We start from the raw sequence: 19690 nt of genomic DNA on the forward strand, positions 1-19690 counted from the left end.
CCAACATGTCTTCACATACAATACAAACAATAGACACCCCCCCACACACGATACAAATCTTGTCTATTACTTGCACCAAGGCAGAGAAAGATGCACACCATTCACATTGGATGCTCGTATAAAGGACTGCATTTTATCGCTGATGTAGATCATTGTGCAAAATTGAGTGTGCAAGTTTCGTATTAAAGCTGCAGTAAGGCAGATTGCTCAGCACCGTGCAAATAAAGATAAATACATGTGGTTCTGCTTTTCTCTTGAATACTCTAGGAATGAGATGGAAAGACACTTTTTGGAGCTGCTGCAATTTAATATCAATGTACCTGCCAGTGTTTACGCCAAATACTACTTCGATCTTCGATCCCTTGCAGATGACAACAACCTGAACTTTCTGTTGGAACCATTAAGCAAGGACCGAGCACAAAAACTTGAGGTAATGACAGAATATTGAAATAATAGAATATATTGTTGGTTATACACCACTTAACATTTGTTTCTATTTCCTGGCACTAAGCTGTACTCTAATCGAGGTTGTCTGGAATGTAAACTTTTTATCTAGCAATCTAACCCTAGGATATCCACTCGCTTTAGCATGCACAGGTAAAACACATGGTGCTTAGGTGGCAGCAAAGGTTACTTGAATATTAATATTGTGTTAATAATTTTTTTTTTTAATTATTTGTTGGCGTCAGTCTAACAGTGAACATTTTATTAACCCCTTCCATGCTTGACGAGCTCAGCTCGTCATGCAGTACACTGCTCGTGTGCTCATGACGAGCTGAGCTCGTCATGAAGAATGGAATTTAAGGGAGTTCAGCACCATGGATGAATTGCTGTAGCATTTAAGGTGTTAAGCTGCTGTTGGGGATTTTGTCTCCAGTTGGTGCATATCTGGACATTTATTAGCTGTTTTGCAGTGTACTAGCTTGTGGAAATAGACTTTGTTTGAACCAGCCTGAGTTCTGTATAAAATATTACAAGAAATTGTAGCTATGGTTAAAAGACCAAAGGAGATAAGTTCCAAGGTTTGCAGTAAAATGACAGTGCAAAAGATGGTTTGAACTGATCTCAATCGAATAAAGTGCTGAAAAATTTAAAGTTGAATCTCCTTTTCTAAAATGTAACAGTGTTAATGGCGATAACACTGCAAACGTTCGGTTGCTAGTGTCCCACAGTCTACGCAAGTAACAGACACGTGGTATAGGAAGCAAATCGCTCGACTATGACACAAACAGAACAGAAATATCTACACGTTATACGGAAAACGACATAGAAAATCAGAGAGAAGAATCATCGCCCCATCTCAATCAAGAAGCATATCCTACGATCAGGTTGCTCGCTGAAAACCGAGAAATACCAGATATAGAAGACTCCACCCCAGCTATACCCCAATCTACTCCAGCTCAAAGGACTTCCAGAACGGCAGGAAATGTATCTCACCCAAACATGGTATTAGGTGCACACAGTTTGGATAGCGCATCCACTTTTATTTGCGTTATTGGATCAGACAACCAAACTAATTTCAAAAAGAAAAGGAACCTGATGAAAAGAACAGAACAAAAAAACAAGAAAACAAAATGTGAATCCCGAAAAAAGCGGATGAACACACCCAACACATCACCCCAGACCCTGAGAGAAATCAAAGAGCTTCAAACAAAAATGGACAACATGGCACAAGACATGATCAGCTCTTTGCAAGCAATGAAAAAGTTATGTGAATCTATAGATAGCACCCACAAGAAAGTTGAGCACATCATAGATCTAATATAAAACTCTCAAAGAAAGAATAAGGAGACTGCGATGCCATTATCAAATAGGCATAATCGACATGACAGGAGACAAAGACTTAACAGAAGAAGAAACCCTATCCTTACTCCGGGAGTATGAGGCGACGGAACGCAGGAGAGGGGAGGAAATCAGAACAGTCCTGATCAATACCAATAGAACATCAAGACAGAATGAAAGGAAATCCAACCTTAATAACTTACAACAAGTCCAGATAATCACCAAACCGCTAAATCTGAACTCAAACAACGCTGAGAAAACACTGAAATGTCTTCTGATAAACTGTAGGTCCGCAGCTAAACATGCATCAGACATAGCTGACCTCATCATTAACCAGGAAATTGATATGACAATCCTCACGGAAACATGGCTACATGGCTATCTGAATCATCGTCTCCGGTCATGGGCCTACTAGTGCCTCCTCTCTATAGCATTATGAGACTGAATAGACTAAAAATTACTGGGGGTGGCATAGCCTGCATCCACCGTTCGGATATAGAAGTAAGCCAAATACAATTAGAACCACTCAAATCCTGCGAATACCTAGGTCTCAATATAAGATCAAGTTGTTGGACCAGAATAACATCGCCAAAACGCTACTAGATATCAAACCTAATAACCACTAAAACGACCCTCTCCCATCAAAATGCATGAAAGAAATCAGCCATATCGTGATTCCAATTTGGCCAAAAATTAACGCCGCTCTTTCACAAGGGATACTTCCAGAATGTGTAAAAACTGGGCAAGTCATCCCCATTATAAAAAACCGAAGGCGGGACCCGGCTGATCCGAATAACATTCTCCCGGTAACCAGCATTCCTGTACTTGCCAAACTAATAGAGAAATGTGTACAGAAACAACTTAGCGAACACATAGACAATTTATCCCTACTGGATGACTGCCAGTCGGGTTTCAGAACAGGACACAGCATGGAAACAGTGATTCTACATATAGTCGATGATGCTCTACAGGCTCTAGACCAGAGTTCTTCAATCTGTGGGGCGCGCCCCCCTGGGGGGACGCAACACCATCTCAGGGGGGGCGAGCACTCCTCCCTAAAATGTCACCTTTGTCCTCGGTTCTCCAAACGATCGGCAGAGTGGAGCTGCAGGGGCCCTAAGAAGGGGTGAAAACCATTAAAGCCTCATTAACAAGAAAAAGGTCTTTTAAAGACCTGTGAAGTACTCGGGTGCACCGGGAAGCGGTCTCAGCCAGGCTGCCACACACTGGTTGGGGGGTGGGGGGTGCTATCCTGGTTAATTCTTACAGCTGAAATGCTTTACCTGCAGTGGGAGGCAAGAAGCCCCCTTTGCTAAAACTGAAAGCAATGATTTCAAAGCAGAGGAGACTCCTTGCCTCACACTGCAGATGAAATGAATGTCTGTTACTTGCTTTCAGTTTTAGCAGAGAAGGCTTCCAGCCTCCCACTGCAACCGAAGCATTTCAGCTCTCGGAATATAACCCCGTCCAGGGAGGGACAGCTCTTCCCAGAAAGGCGACCATGTTGCTTTTTAAATTACACTGGCAGGAGTGCAATGATCAAAGGGCTAAAAAGTGTTTTAAGTTGCCAAAAGACAAATCCCAGTCAGGTGTTTAATCAGCCTGCAAATTGCTTCTCTTGACACTAAATATGAGTTATAAAGAAGTATGTTTTCATTCATGATGTGATTTTTCTGTCTTTATTCCCTTTTATTATCAGTCATATCATTCAGGCAGCCCTAAAACACAATTTAAAGTGCTTTATATTTATATTTGCTGTTCAGAGTATGCACAAATAAGTGCTGAAAATAGAGCTTTAGGTGACTGCTTATTTTTGTACCACCTGGTACATCAAAATAATGAGCTGGCAACCCTAATCATAAAACTGGAAGTTTGTTGCAAGATCAGCCCAGTATTTATTATCTCCACCCTCGATCCCTGGTTAATGCCATAATTGCAATAGCAATAGTTTAACATATCTGAAACCCTGCGCTGCCGTCAATAGCATGCAGAGTTACTGCAAGTGTCTGGGAATGCACCCTGCATTCAGACAGCTTGCTCTAAATCAGGGGTCTCCAAACCGGTCCTGGAGGGCCGGATCCATGCCAGATTTTTAAAATAACTACATGTATCTCAATGGGGTTATCCAAAAAATCTGGCATGGATCCGACCCTCCAGGACCGGTTTGGAGACCCCTGCTCTAAATTCTCGCCCTTCACATTCATGCTCACCCTACACTCAGTTATCACAATACCCTCATACTGACCCCCATGCACTCACACCCTGCACTCAGTGATCACTCTGCTCTCACAATGCACTTGCACGGTTTTCCCTGTAACTCAACCTGCAGCCACAAAAGCACACTACCCACCCTGCACCGCAAAATATCTACCAGACCAAATTACCGCTAAAAATAAAAAAAGTGCGCCAATGGAAGAAAGTGAATTCTGAAACCCTAACCAAAGTCTTGCCCAAATACAAACAGAATCTTACTACCCTTTCTGATAGTACAGACCTAGACTCAAAAGTATGATGCGATAATAACCACCCTTAGGCAATCAATCGATGAGCTAGCTCCTGAAAAAACACAAAAAGTAAAAGGTGCAGAGAAAGGAGCCCCCTGGTTCACCGAAGGTTTACGTGAACAAAAAAGAAAACTTCGCTACCTCGAAAGATGCTGGAGGAAATCTAAAATGGACACTGACAGGGAATCATATAGATCACTGTTTCAATCATACAAAAAGCTTATTATATCAGCTAAAAAGGATTATTATGAGACACGCATTAATAATGCTACCAACATCCAGAGAGAGACCTTTCAAATCCTGAAAGAGCTGAGTAAGAAGGTGGAAAAGGCAAACATCCAGATCGACTGCGACACCTTTCAAGGTTACTTCCTCGAAAAAGTAGCAACCATCTTGTCCGATATCAAGAAGGACAACCCAGTCTCCTATACCGATCAACCGCCCCCTCCATGCTCCTCAATCCCTGTCTTCACCAGCTTCCCCGAAATTGACTCCACCATTCTGAGACAACTTGTATTATCCACCAAATCAGGCTCCCCGCTGATCCCTGCCCGCCCGACATCCTTCGGCTAGCAATGCTGATTCTAGAAGACCAAATCTTAGACCTTCTAAACACCTCATTAGCCACTGGAACACTACCATCTACCTTCAAAGAGGCACGCGTCAGACCCCTGATAAATAAGCCTGGAGCAGATCCAACTAGCCTGAAGAACTACAGGCCAATCTCCCAGCTGCCATTTCTGTCAAAAGTACTAGAACAGCATGTATTAAAATCTCTGTCATCCCTCCTGGAATCTCACCACCTCCTCCAGGAGCGGCAAGCTGGTTTCCGTGCCCACCATAGCACGGAACTAGTAATGCTGTCAGTACTAGATGAGCTAAGATGCATGGCTGACGGTAAAAAGCCAAGCGCCCTGATTTTATTAGATCTTTCAGCGGCGTTTGATACCGTCAGCCATGCACTGCTCCTGGACAGACTGGCTAGGTTTGGGATAGGAGAGCAAGCCCTCAAATGGTTAACAGCTTTTCTGACAGGAAGGACGCAGAAGATCCAGTTGGCAGACCAGGTCTCAGATGCGGGCATATTAGCCTGTGGAGTCTCGCAGGGATCAGCACTCTCTCCGCTCTTATTCAACCTGTACTTACAACCATTGATAGAGTCCCTGGCAAACATGAATTGTAAAGTCTTTAACTACGCCGACGATACGCGGCTATTGCTGAGTATCGACAATACACCATCGGCTCAGTCCTTGGCCCAAGACATACTACGATTTACAGTGAATTGGATGTCGTCCAATTTGCTGAAAATCAATCCAGACAAAACGGAAGTGCTCGTAGTCTCAACCTCTACTTCCCCCTGGAATGATTTATTTTGGCCACAAGAACTAGGACCCACCCCAATACCGTGCCCTAGTGTCAAGAGTCTTGGGATGAAAATTGACCAGGAACTCTCGATGGTCAACCAAGTATCCGCTGTAGTTGGTTCCTGCACTAACCTGATCAGGCAACTACGCAAACTCGCACCCCTGCTCTCGAGAAAAATTCTGCGAACTATTGTCTCCGCCACTATAGTGTCTCGAATAGACTATGGCAATGCGCTGTACCTCGGCCTTCCAAAAAACTCAATCAACCGTCTTCAGGTTATCCTGAACGACGCAGCACGTTTGATCTTTGGACTGCCGAGGAGGACTCATGCCTCCCCCCTGCTCTATAGGCTACATTGGCTGCCTATGGCACAGAGAGTAGAATTTAAGATCATGTGTATCTGCCACAAAGCAATCCACGGACAAGCGCCAGCCTACATAAAAGAAAGGCTCGGGATATACGAACCTAAGCGCGCCCTGCGATCGTCCGGATCTTTTCTGCTATCCTGTCCACGTTTCAAGTTAACAACAAAAGGAGGCAGATCTTTTTCAGTTCAGGCTCCTACCATCTGGAATAAGCTACCGGAGGCGCTTCGCAGAGAACCTAATCTCCTCCATTTTAGGAAGTCCCTGAAAACCTTACTCTTCAAAGACTCATTCCCATCTCAATAGTCGGCTACTAGATCAGACACCTCTATATTCTTATTCCATCTTTGTTGCTGTACTTGTTCAATAGCGCTTTGAGACCTGTAGGTGAGTTGGCGCGATACAAAACACAGTTACAAATTACAAATTACTCATGTGACACTTCACTCACCTGTCCCCCTCACTGCTCAATCTGCAATCTCACTTAAACAAGCCCATCACTAACAATGCATTCATTAGTCCCACTCTGCACTAACATGCGCACCCAAATTCCTATGGTCACCTAACCCACCCTGCAGTCACTCCACTTACCCTACTCTCACACTGTCGCATACCTCACTGTGCACTCACATGAGCACTCCTGCCACCCTCACAGCACAGAGGGTTAATGTGCCTGCTCCAAAGAAGGTGGACCATGCAGATCAAAGAATTGAGGGGCATATGTTCAAGGAAGTTGTGGAGTGAGGCGTTAGCATGGGTTAAGGACTCTCTCCGCCACTTCAGAAACAGAAGGCTGCACCATATTTACAACAATATGGTGCAGCCTTGCGTTTCCCCTGCTCTGGCGCTACACTTAGCAGTGTAGCGCAGACACCATTGCACCATAGTGCAAGGGTGTCTGGGTGCAGGAAAAAGATTGTTTATGTACAGGAGGGGAACCTTCCTGTACATAAACAATCTTTAAATGCCATCTGTCTCACTTCCATGTGTGCTGCTTTAATGCAGCACAAACTGCAATCACATAATTGATTTTCTTTTAAAGATTACAAATACAAGGCATTTTGCTTTTTCCATGTGTGCTGCACAAGGCAGCACACATGGATGAAGCAAAAATGAGGCGAAATAATGTATTTCTCCTAGTTTCGCCAGCTTAAGACTAGGTTTTCCCTGTTCTTAATTTTAACGCTGCCTCACTTTTACGATGCCCTTGTAAATAGGGCGCAACATCAAAATCAGTGCCTGTTGCATTGGAACGCCCACCGCAACACCCACTGCCCACCCTTTCACGCTAAGCATAGCATGAAAGGGGGCCTTATTTACAAGCCAGCGTTAAGCCAAGTTAAGTGGTTTAACTCTGCCTTATAAATACGGCAATGCCCAGATCGCCACCACAACGTCATAAAAAGTGACGATGTAGTGTCTATAGGGGCTTGTACATATGTCCCTGAGTATGATGAAACTATGAGTAGCACTATAAAAACAATTATATGTTTGCCAGAAAGGTGCTATATAGAGATGAGGTGCATTGTTGGTGAGTGGTAGTGAGGGAAGTCATTGAGAAGGAGGAAACACTCATTGTTTTGAACATTATTTGCCGGATATGGCCCGGGATATGCGGGTGGCGGTCGATTATGTAGTGTACCAGATTCCAGAAATTTCTGTCAGGTGGTGGGGGGCCCGACATTTAAAAAAATTCAGCTGGGGGGGGGGCTCAACCTTCAAAAGTTTGAAGACCTCTGCTCTAGACCAAAATAGAACATGTCTACTCATCCTCCTAAACCTGTCATCTGCATTTGACACGGTAAATCATGCAAAATTACTGAACAGGCTCCAGGACACGATGGGAATATCGGGTAATGTGCTGAAATGGTTTGAATCCTTCCTCAAAAATAGAACGCAAAGATTCCTGGTCAACCAAGCTCTGTCACCTTTATGCCCTAACACGATTGGAGTCCCCAAGGATCTACATTATCGCCATCATTGTTTAACCTTAATGTTGAACCGCTTACGGAAATTATTCAAAATTCCAAAATATCCTTTCATATGTACGCCGACGACACACAGATATACATCAAGATCGCGTCTCTGGAAGACATCAGGTTAATGAACGAGGCTTTACAAACAACATTACAATCAATCATCTGAAGCTAAACACTCAGAAAACAGAATTCCTACTCATTTCACCACCAAAAAAGCCCCCTGAGGTCAAGGATTGGTCTAAAATGATCACGGAACTTGACTGCACCCCTACTTTAGTTGACTCTGCTAAATCACTAAGAATCACACTCGACGAGAACCTTGATATGAAAGCCCACATCAAAGCAATGGCTAAAAGTGCCCATTTTCATTTGAACTACATTAGAAAAGTGAAACCCTTCATTTCTCAGGCGGATCTCAAACTAGCAGTCCAATCATTGGTCATCTCGAGGATTGAATATGGTTGCACTACTTTAGCAGGTCTACCTTAATCTCCACAGCACCACTAAAAGCATGCCTAAACGCAGCTGCAAGAATTATCACTCGTTCGAGGAAGTTCAATCATCTCTCCACACCTAAAAGTATTAAACTGGCTACCGTGCGAAGCCAGAATTCAGCTAAAAATGGCATGTATCACACACAAAGCGCTTCACTACAATACACCAAGATACCTTGCCCAGAAAATTGAAGTATCTGGAGGAAATAGACCAGCTAGGAGTGCCAAGGAGCTGGTTCTGAGACCACCCATTTTCCGAAAGAAGAGAACCTATGATAGAGCTTTCTCAGGAGCAGCACCCAGAATCTGAAACTCTCTTCCGCCAAACATTAGAAAAGAGGGAAACGAAAATATTTCTAATGACCAAGTTCCTCCCATAGACAAGATGGCTCATCTTTAGCACCATGTCATAGTCCTGACAAACATTTACTCAAGGGAAGGGAAAAGAAACTCGCCGGCTGAGTTGGTCATACTCTAGGGCGGTACTACACGTATCAAGACTCAGAGTTGGAGAAGATGGTATATGTAGGATAAGTTAACTAAAATTCATTCGCACTGAGGTGTAGCCCAAATATACCTCGGGTCACTGTACATACTGTATTAACCCGTTACTTATAGGCTACAAGTACAAGATAGCCTCGACCGGTACTAAACTAATTCCTGGACACAGAATTTGTAGAATATAGAATGATTAGGAAAGGTCATTTAAATCTTGTTGCAATCAGGAAGTCGCAACTTCCAACATAATGAGTCCTATCCCAAATCTAACTCATGCACTGCATATAATGTGTTAACCCCTGTAATTTGTTTTTATCGTTTTGGATGTATACTTAACTACGTCATTTAACTGGGTATAGTTGTACTATACAAGACATATCTCTATTCTACCTCATGCTATGTAAAGCGTTCTAATACCCAAGGGTCTTGTTCGCGCTATACAAAACTCTTTAAATAAATAAAACAATAAATACAAATTATTTAGGAGGTGACTGTATTTCAGGAGAGCCTCAACCATGAACCCTTCCTTCTGTTCCAGTGTTTCTGCTTCAAATGCAAACAAAGAGCTGTAAAAAAATCAGTTAACGGTGGGAAGTCAAGGGGGTCTGGAATTAGGGAGACTCCAAACGACTAGCCCCTCTAATTCCGATGTGTCCTAAGTAGAGAAAAAATGACACCATGTCATGCGAGATGCTGAAACAACATTGATAATTAATTAAAAAAGATTCATACATAAATATATTAGAGAATGTAAGAAATAATAAACATATCTTTTTGTTGCTGGCAGCTACACAAGCACACAGACTGCTTCCACAAAATCTTATCTAGAGGACTCACACATAGTAATTGTGATTCCAGCTGTAAAAGGAGCAATTACAAACGGCACCCAGAAGGGATGCATCTATATAATACATCTGATCAATGAGCAGTGCAGCAATTTCTTTCAGAGATGCAATAGGCATGGCCACGGTCAATCCCAAACACCATGTGTAGGACGTTGGCTCTGTATATACTATACCAATACAAGCATTTGAAATGCAATAGGGCTCCCATTAGTAAAGTTAGAGGTATTAGTATTGTAAATGACAATTTTTTTATTTATGTTTTTGTTTTGAAAATAGCTAAATTAATAACTCGGGGGAGGGATGGAATGTGGGGCGGGGGAGGGATGGAGTGTGGGGCGGGGGAGGGATGGAGTGTGGAGCGGATGGATGGATGGATGGAGTGTGGGGCGGATGGATGGATGGATGGATGGATGGAGTGTGGGGCGGATGGATGGATGGATGGAGTGTGGGGCGGATGGATGGAGTGTGGGGCGGATGGATGGATGGATGGATGGATGGAGTGTGGGGCGGATGGATGGATGGAGTGTGGGGCGGATGGATGGATGGATGGAGTGTGGGGCGGATGGATGGATGGATGGAGTTTGGGGCAGATGGATGGATGGATGGAGTGTGGGGCAGATGGATGGATGGATGGAGTGTGGGGCGGATGGATGGATGGATGGAGTGTGGGATGGATGGATGGAGTGTGGGATGGATGGATGGATGGATAGATGGATGGATGGAGTGTGGGGCGAATGAATAGATGGATGGAGTGTGGGGCGAATGAATAGATGGATGGAGTGTGGGGCGAATGAATAGATGGATGGAGTGTGGGGCGGATGGATGGATGGAGTGTGGGGCGGATGGATGGATGGAGTGTGGGGCGGATGGATGGATGGAGTGTGGGGCGGATGGATGGATGGAGTGTGGGGCGAATGGATGGATGGATGGAGTGTGGGGCGAATGGATGGATGGAGTGTGGGGCGAATGGATGGATGGATGGAGTGTGGGGCGAATGGATGGATGGAGTGTGGGGCGGATGGATGGATGGAGTGTGGGGCGAATGGATGGATGGATGGAGTTTTGGGCGAATGGATGGATGGATGGATGGATGGATGGATGGAGTGTGGGGCGAATGGATGGATGGATGGATGGAGTGTGGGGCGGATGGATGGATGGAGTGTGGGGCGAATGGATGGATGGATGGAGTGTGGGGCGAATGGATGGATGGAGTGTGGGGCGAATGGATGGATGGAGTGTGGGGCGGATGGATGGATGGAGTGTGGGGCGAATGGATGGATGGATGGATGGATGGAGTGTGGGGCGAATGGATGGATGGATGGATGGATGGAGTGTGGGGCGAATGGATGGATGGATGGAGTGTGGGGCGGATGGATGGATGGATGGAGTGTGGGGCGGATGGATGGATGGATGGAGTGTGGGGCGAATGGATGGATGGAGTGTGGGGTGAACGGATGGATGGATGGAGTGTGGGGCGAACGGATGGGTGGATGGAGTGTGGGGCGAATGGATGGATGGATGGAGTGTGGGGCGAATGGATGGATGGATGGAGTGTGGGGCGAATGAATAGATGGATGGAGTGTGGGGCGAATGAATAGATGGATGGAGTGTGGGGCGGATGGATGGATGGAGTGTGGGGCGGATGGATGGATGGAGTGTGGGGCGGATGGATGGATGGAGTGTGGGGCGGATGGATGGATGGAGTGTGGGGCGGATGGATGGATGGAGTGTGGGGCGGATGGATGGATGGAGTGTGGGGCGGATGGATGGATGGATGGAGTGTGGGGCGAATGGATGGATGGTTTGTGGGGCGAATGGATGGATGGATGGAGTGTGGGGCGAATGGATGGATGGAGTGTGGGGCGGATGGATGGATGGAGTGTGGGGCGAATGGATGGATGGATGGAGTGTGGGGCGAATGGATGGATGGATGGATGGATGGAGTGTGGGGCGAATGGATGGATGGATGGATGGAGTGTGGGGCGGATGGATGGATGGATGGAGTGTGGGGCGGATGGATGGATGGATGGAGTGTGGGGCGAATGGATGGATGGAGTGTGGGGCGAATGGATGGATGGAGTGTGGGGCGAATGGATGGATGGAGTGTGGGGTGAACGGATGGATGGATGGATGGATGGATGGATGGATGGAGTGTGGGGCGAACGGATGGGTGGATGGAGTGTGGGGCGAATGGATGGATGGATGGAGTGTGGGGCGAATGGATGGATGGAGTGTGGGGCGAATGGATGGATGGAGTGTGGGACGGACGGATGGATGGATGGATGGATGGAGTGTGGGGCGAATGGATGGATGGATGGATGGATGGAGTGTGGGGCGAACGGATGGATGGATGGATGGAGTGTGGGGCGAACGGATGGATGGATGGATGGATGGATGGAGTGTGGGGGATGGATGGATGGATGGATGGAGTGTGGGGGATGGATGGATGGATGGATGGATGGATGGATGGAGTGTGGGGGGATGGATGGATGGATGGATGGAGTGTGGGGGATGGATGGATGGATGGATGGATGGATGGAGTGTGGGGGGATGGATGGATGGATGGATGGATGGAGTGTGGGGGGATGGATGGATGGATGGAGTGTGGGGGGATGGATGGATGGAGTGTGGGGGGATGGATGGATGGATGGAGTGTGGGGGGATGGATGGATGGATGGATGGAGTGTGGGGGGATGGATGGATGGATGGATGGATGGATGGAGTGTGGGGGGGATGGATGGATGGATGGATGGATGGAGTGTGGGGGGATGGATGGATGGATGGAGTGTGGGGGGGATGGATGGATGGAGTGTGGGGGGGATGGATGGATGGAGTGTGGGGGGGGATGGATGGATGGATGGAGTGCACATTACGCGCATGTTTTTTAATATGCTGCGATAACGGCAAATTAACTGCACATTATGCACATGTGTTTTTAAGACCACACACATTCTGTGCTTGCAATTTAGCACAAAATGCTCCTAACAACATATAGAGCTGAAAGGTTAAAGGCAACTTTATATACAAAATGCCATTACGGTTGCCGAGGAGAAGGCCTTCCTTAGAAGCACTTCTTTTGTAGCAATGGGCGCCAGCCTAACTCAATTATTGTGCGCGTGGTGTTACCAGAAAGAGCAATTGGACATGTGGCAAGACACCAGGGTAACTTATCTGTTCGTGATGAGGACAAAAGAAGACGTCTAAAGCATGTTGTTTATGTATTTATGAACAACGCAAGATTTCACAAAAAACGAGAGTAAGCAAATAAAACAAGGGAGGAAGGGTGACTAGAAGCATGGGGAGCAGCAGCCTTTGATGTGCCGGCCGGCCATGCAGTGAATAATTAGGGGAGGAGAAATGCCGGCCTGAAGCAGAGCGCAAAGCAACAGATGGCTTTGATGTGGAGGCAGGCGGCTCGGGCGGATAGAAGCGCGTTCACGAGATCTCATCGAGGTCTCGTGCACTTCTAAAAAATCTGCATTAGTTTAGCTCTTAGTTTAACCCCAATAGGGCTCGTCCTAATCATTCCTTGCGGAATGGAATAGGACGAGCCCTAAAGAGGTATATTGTGCACAGTCCAATGAGTCTCCAAAGGTATAGCAGAAGATAAAATAGATAATACCGCACTCAAGTTAGTGGTAGCTAGGCTGAGCAATTAGGCTTATCAGAGGGTAGTGTTAAGCATTTATTGTACACACTCTGGCATTAAATGATATCACACTCACAAGTTGTTACTTTGTTATTTTATTACTAGAACCAATTAGTGCAAGTAAGTTGTACATTTTATAAATGTAGCATTTCTTTTCAGTAATGTTTTACAAATGCAGTTGTATACTTTACAGTATTTACCCCTTGTGTGCACGTCAAAGTGGGCGTGTGCGGAGGATGGCCAGGGGCCGTCTGAACCCCACCCACGCAATAAAACGGCTGAGGTTTAAGAATTCTTTCTGCAAGTATCAAACAGATACAGTTGTACGATTTTGCAGTGATAATGTGGCAGTTCAATACAATAGATGGGACTTACAGAGCAATCCTATGGAGGAAAACAAAGTAATACAATTTCCAGGTAAGTACTCGACTTACTTTCCCAGGCTTTGGTGCTTTAGGACAACACAAGGTAAGGTTCAAAACCAGGTGGGTAGTGTACCATCAGCAACACAGGAGTGACCGGGTGCACTGGGTCCAAAGTTATCCAATGGAACCTGTGGGGGTGGGGGGGGTGTATCTTGAAGAGGCACGTTTTGCAGGTAGGTACCTGCGCTGCGGTCTTGGAGCAAATGCCCCAAGGTTGAAGTGAGCACGGGGGGCACAAAGCAGCACCAAATTTACACTACCAGCAGCATTAGAGTGGCCAAGTGCAGGGTGCAAATCAGCGTTGGGCACCCAATGGTTCTCAATGGAGATCGCCTGCTTTGGAGGGTGGGCGCAGGCTTAGACCAGGAGGCTGGACAAAGGCTGTGAATTATAGGACATTTTTTAAATTGACTTCTTTTTTACACATTGTCTTTCATTTGGAAGGCAGAAATGCATCGAAAGTCAATAGGTAATAACAGTTGCTTTACAATTTTGTGTTACCATAAGTCTTCTGATAAAAATGGTACCTCACTTGTGTGGGTAGGCCTAGTGCCCACGACAGGAAACGGCACAAAAGGCAACATGGGGGCAGAAAAGACAGTATATCCTGCAAGAGGATGTCCCAAGAAATTTCAGAAGATTTGGCAACCTTGGCTGAGATACTATGGGCTAGAGCTAGATGATGGAGACACGGACATTATGCAACTGATTTTACAGGAATGTGAGAGTGCAGACCCCAAGGTCCCTGACCACGTATCTTTGGAGGGAGGTGCGTAATGGCCAATGGGAAGAAGAGCATAGTATGAGAGACATAAAAATAAAGAAATGTAATGTGATATACTCTATATTCCTACCAACTGTAACCACTACTTACTCGACCTGTTCCAGAGAAAAGGGAGCTATGCCTGCTAACTATTGTTTTATTATCTTTTGTATTCTTGTTATTTCAAATAAAAATAAAAACAGTTTGAAAAAAAAAAAACGCAACCTCTACACACCAAATTTTACAGTGAAAACCGACCCTTTTTTTCGAAGTGCCTAGCTGTGGATTTTGAACCCTAGCTCTGCCGGCACCTAGGGAAAGCTAGCAAACCTATACACTTTTTAAAACTAGACACCCAGGGGAATCCAGAATGGGGTGACTTGTCTGGCTCTCACTAGGTTGTTACCCAGAATCCCATGCAAACCTCAAACGTTGTAAAAAAAAAAAAAATAAAAAAACATTTTCCTCACATTTCTGTGATGGAAAGTTCTGGAATCTCTGTGGATCCGCAAAATTCCACCCACCCTGCATTCCCTAAAATCTCTCGATAAAAATAGTACCTCACTCGTGTGGGTGGGCCAAGTGCCCACAACAAGACGGCCCAAAACGTATTGTGGAGACATCCCAAAACAACCTGGTTTTGCAAGGAGGGGTCACCTGGGTTTTTGGCCCCGGGCTCGGCGACCATCTAGGGAAACCTAACAAACCCACAAGTTTCTGAAAACTAGGCACCCAGGGGAGTCCAGGTAGGTATGGCTTGTGTGAACCCCCCAACGTTTTCATACCCAGAATCCTCTGCAAAACTCAAATTTAGCTGAAGAAATCAACTTTTTCTCAAATTTCTGTGTTTGGAAAGTTGTGGGATCACTGTACTGACAGATTTCCTGCCACCCAGCGTTCCCTCCAGGTCTCCTGATAAAAATGGTACCTCACTCGTATGAGTGGGCCAAGTACCTGCGACCAGCAAGGGCCCAAACTTATTCCTGAGACATCAAAATTACCTATGACAAAACGACCTGGTTTTGCAAGGGGGGGGGGGTTGCCTGGGTTTTCGGCCCTGGGCTCGGCCGCCATCTAGGGAAACTACCAAACACACACATTTTTGAAAAATTGGCCCCCCGGGGAGTCCAGCAAGGTATGGCTTGTGTTGATTCTCCAACATCTTCCTACCCAGAATTCCCTGCAAACCTCAAATTTAGCTGAAAAAAACACATTTCCACATATTTGTGTGTGGAATCGCCGTGCCCCCACCAATGTCCTACGAGTAAAATGATACCTCACTTGTGTGACGTGTGCACTGACGGTCATTTCGGAGAAATAAACAAAACACCGTCTGGAGCTGGGAAAGCTCTTTCCCAGCTCCCGAGGGTGTTTTGACAAAAAGGGAATCTCTAGAGGGATTTACGGTTCCATGTGCGTGAATGGCCAGGAGCCGCCTGACGCACATGCACACTGTTGCGTCGGACGACTCCCGGACGTCCGACGCACCAATAAGGTTAAAGAATAAAAGTTGCTCCAACTGGATTTGGAGGTGGTATGTCACTAGAGAAATTAGCACAAATAAATATTAGGGGCTATGTACCTGATAGTAGGAACTAATTCATGTTCTACGTACTGAGAGTTGTGCGGTATCTATTCCTCCACTTCATCTCCCCTTTTCTTTAGTTAGATGTTGATGGCCAAGATGTGGCAGGAGGATTAGGGCAAACCCCATTGTTGTTCACCATACCTATATTTCAGCCTTTAGCCTGGATCTCAGTGAGAGCAGCTCTGAGGTTTCTTGGCCGTTTGTTTTCCTGCATCCTCCTTGTTGACTAGAAGTGGCGTTTGTGGGCTGTGCAATGGAATTTGGAGTTCTAGTAATACCAGCACCAAGTAAAGCTTTCAGATACCATTCAGATCTGGAAGGAGACTGCTAATCTGCAGTGGGCTACTCAACAGTTGGGCCAGCAGAAGAACCCTCTCCCATCATCGACCAGAGCTGAAGGTGGAGACTGGCAGGTCATTCTTGGGTTGGGGAGGTCAACTGGGGCAGGTGGCGATAGGAGGAACTCTGGTGGAAGCCCGACTCTATATCAACTTGATGGGGTTAAGAGCCATTCACATGGACATAATGGGATCCTGGCCCTGTACCATGAGGGTCTGTGTCTTTAGACTTGTTTGCCGCATCAGGACATCTTCATTATTTCAAACCATCTGGCAAGATCTTTGAGTGCCAGAGTGGACAAGTATAGCAGATGGCATCTGGTGAACCACAAATAGTGACTACTTTCTGAGCTGGCACAGGGCATCTTCAGGCAGCGGGGAGAACCCTTACTAGATATTTTTGCCACCATCAAGAATGCGTAATGTCATTAGTTTTCCACATTTTACTTTCTACAAGATATTTCCCTACGAAATGTGTTCCGACTAGAATGAAACTCTGGACTCCTGTATGCCTTCTTGCCACTGTATCTCATGCCCCAGGTTCTGAAAAAGGTTCAGAATGACCAGGCACAAATCAATCTAGTAGCTCAGGATTGGGCCAGGAGACTGTGATACCCCTAGCTTCTGGGCATGGGCACCTGTAATCTGATCATGTTGTTATTTTGGGAGGACATGTTGCAGCAACAGGGCAGGGTCCTCCACCAGAATCTACGAAATCTACACCTCCATTGAGCAGCGGCAGTTGAGATGCAGCTGTAAGTGTTGAATGTCTTCCTTGCCACCGGACACTTTTCCATGAACTCCATTTTGCTGGCCAATGGTACAAGTTTGTGTTTTTGTCTAGTATTCTCAAGATTAACCATTTCAATTCAAGCTATCGGACTCACTTTTGTTATTTGCCATCCCTTTTGGCCTTTTAATGTTTGCCGGATCAACTATCATTGTTTTAATTACCTGTTGTGATGAGGTTTATAAAAGGCTTAACACACGTTATTTCCTATACCATTTGTGATGCCACAGTGGGACCTTAAATAGATCTTAATGTTTCTCATGTGCACGCCCGGTGAGCCAATGCATGGCTGCTCGCTTCCTCTTTTAACTTTGAAAACTAACGTCCTCATTGCAATTACTTTAGCTCATCGCATGAGTGAGTTTTAGACACTGTTGGGGCATCAATCAATCAATCATATAATTTGTAAAGCGCACTACCCACCCGCGAGGGTCTCAAGGCCCTGGGGTGGGGAATGCTGCTACTGCTCGAAAAGCCAGTTCTTGAGGAGTTTTCTGAAGATCAGCAGGTCTTGGGTCTGCCGTAGGTGGATGAGAAGGGTGTTCCAGGTCTTGCCTGCGAGGTGGGAGAGCGATCTGCTGCCAGAGGTCGCTCTTCGGAAGCGGGGGACTGTGGCGAGGTCGGCGGAACGGAGCTGGTGGGTGGGGGTGTAGAAGCTGAGTCGTCTGTTGAGGTATGTTGGTCCTGTTCTGTGGAGTGCCTTATGTGCGTGGGTGAGGAGCTTGAAGGTTATCCTCTTGTTGACTGGGAGCCAGTGCAGGTCTCTCAGGTGGGGTGTGATGTGGCTGCGGCGAGGGATGATGAGGATCAGGTGATCTGAATGCGTTGTAGCTGTCTCAGGAGTTTGGCCAAGGCTCCTACGTAGAGGGCGTTTCCGTAGTCCAACCTGCTGCTGGCGAGGGCCTGGGTGACCGTTCGTCTCGTTTCCGTGGGGATCCACTTGTAGATCATGCAAGTAGGAGGAGGAGACGGCTTTGACCTGTTTAGGCATGGAGAGGTTGGAGTCTGGATGACCCCTAGGTTGCGTGCGTGGTCGGTGGGTGTTTGGGTGGTTCCCAGTGCGGTCGGCCACCAGGAGTCATCCCAGGCCGAAGGGGTGGATCCGAGGATGAGGTCCTCCGTCTTGTCAGAGTTCAGCTTCAGTCGGCTGTTCCTAATCTATTCAGCGACGGCCTTCATTCCTTCGTGAAGGTCTGTTTTGGAGGTGTGGGGTCCTTGGTGAGGGAGAGGATCAGCTGGGTGTCATCGGCGTAGGATATGATGTTGAGGTCGTGCCGACGGGCGACATGGGCAAGCGGTGCCATGTAGACGTTAAACAGAGTTGGGCTGAGGGATGAGCCCTGGGGTATGCGGCAGAAGGAGGGAAGGCGGCCACTCTGTGTTCTGCCGGAGAGGAAGGAGGCGGTCCAGTCCAGGGCCTTCTCTCGGATCCCGGCGTTGTGGAGGCGTGTTCGTAGGTTGTGGTCGCAGACCGTGTTGAAGGCGGCTGACAGGTCCCAGAGGATGAGGGCCGCTGTTTCTCCATTGTCCAGCAGGGACTTGATGTCATCGGTGGCGGCGATGAGGGCAGTCTCGCTGCGGAACCCGGACTGGGAAGGGTCCAGGATGTTCTCCTCGAGGTAGCGGGTCAGTTGTTCGTTGACGGTCTTCTCTATGACCTTTGCCGGGAACGGGAGCAGGGAGATGGGCCAGAAGTCTTTGAGGGCAGCTTTGGGTTTCTTGAGTTAGGAGTTGACCTTGGCGTGCTTTCAGCTCTCCGGGAAGGTTGCGTTCTCTAAGGAGGTGTTGATGACTTTCCGGACATGGCGTGCGATGGCTGTGCTGGCTTTGTTGAAAATGTGTTGTGGGCATGGCCCTGACCGAGATCCGGAGTTGATGGTGTTCATGATCTTGATGGTGTCGTCGTCGTTGATGTTGGTCCAGGAGAGCAGGCGGTTGGTGCGGATGGTGGTCGTGGGGGCGGAGGTCACATAGGTTGTCCGGGTAGATGTGGCATTTAAGCTGTTTTGGATGTCTGCGATCTTGCGGTGGAAGGTGGCCAGCGAGTCACACAGGTCTTGCGAGGGTGGGTCGTAGTTGGTGTTGGAGCTGGGGTTGGAGAGTTCCTTCACCCCAGCTGACAGGCATCCGGCCTACACCACTTTTTTTCCTGCCATACTGGTGCTGAGAACTTAGGTGACCTTGCCTACAATTGTGACTCCTATCTGCGTTGGGCAGTCTTCCTAACTATGTTCTTCGCCGCTCTATATCCCTCAAAAGAAGAAGAGGCTTCATCAGCTTTAAAAAAAAAAAAAAAAAAGAAATG

The 19690-nt window shown here is 46.8% G+C and overlaps 1 protein-coding gene across 1 annotated transcript in view; it reads left to right on the plus strand.

The window, feature by feature from the left end:
• CCNYL1 (cyclin Y like 1) overlaps positions 1–19690 on the plus strand; it is a 409830-nt gene that overhangs the window by 339595 nt on the left and 50545 nt on the right. Inside the window, exon 9 of the mRNA XM_086955331.1 lies at positions 268–430. Within this exon, the coding sequence (XP_086811457.1) occupies positions 268–430 (163 nt within the window). The remainder of the gene's footprint in view (positions 1–267; positions 431–19690) is intronic.

Source organism: Lissotriton vulgaris, chromosome 2_1 (genome assembly GCF_964263255.1).
Source record: "Lissotriton vulgaris chromosome 2_1, aLisVul1.2, whole genome shotgun sequence".
NCBI lineage: Eukaryota > Metazoa > Chordata > Amphibia > Caudata > Salamandridae > Lissotriton > Lissotriton vulgaris.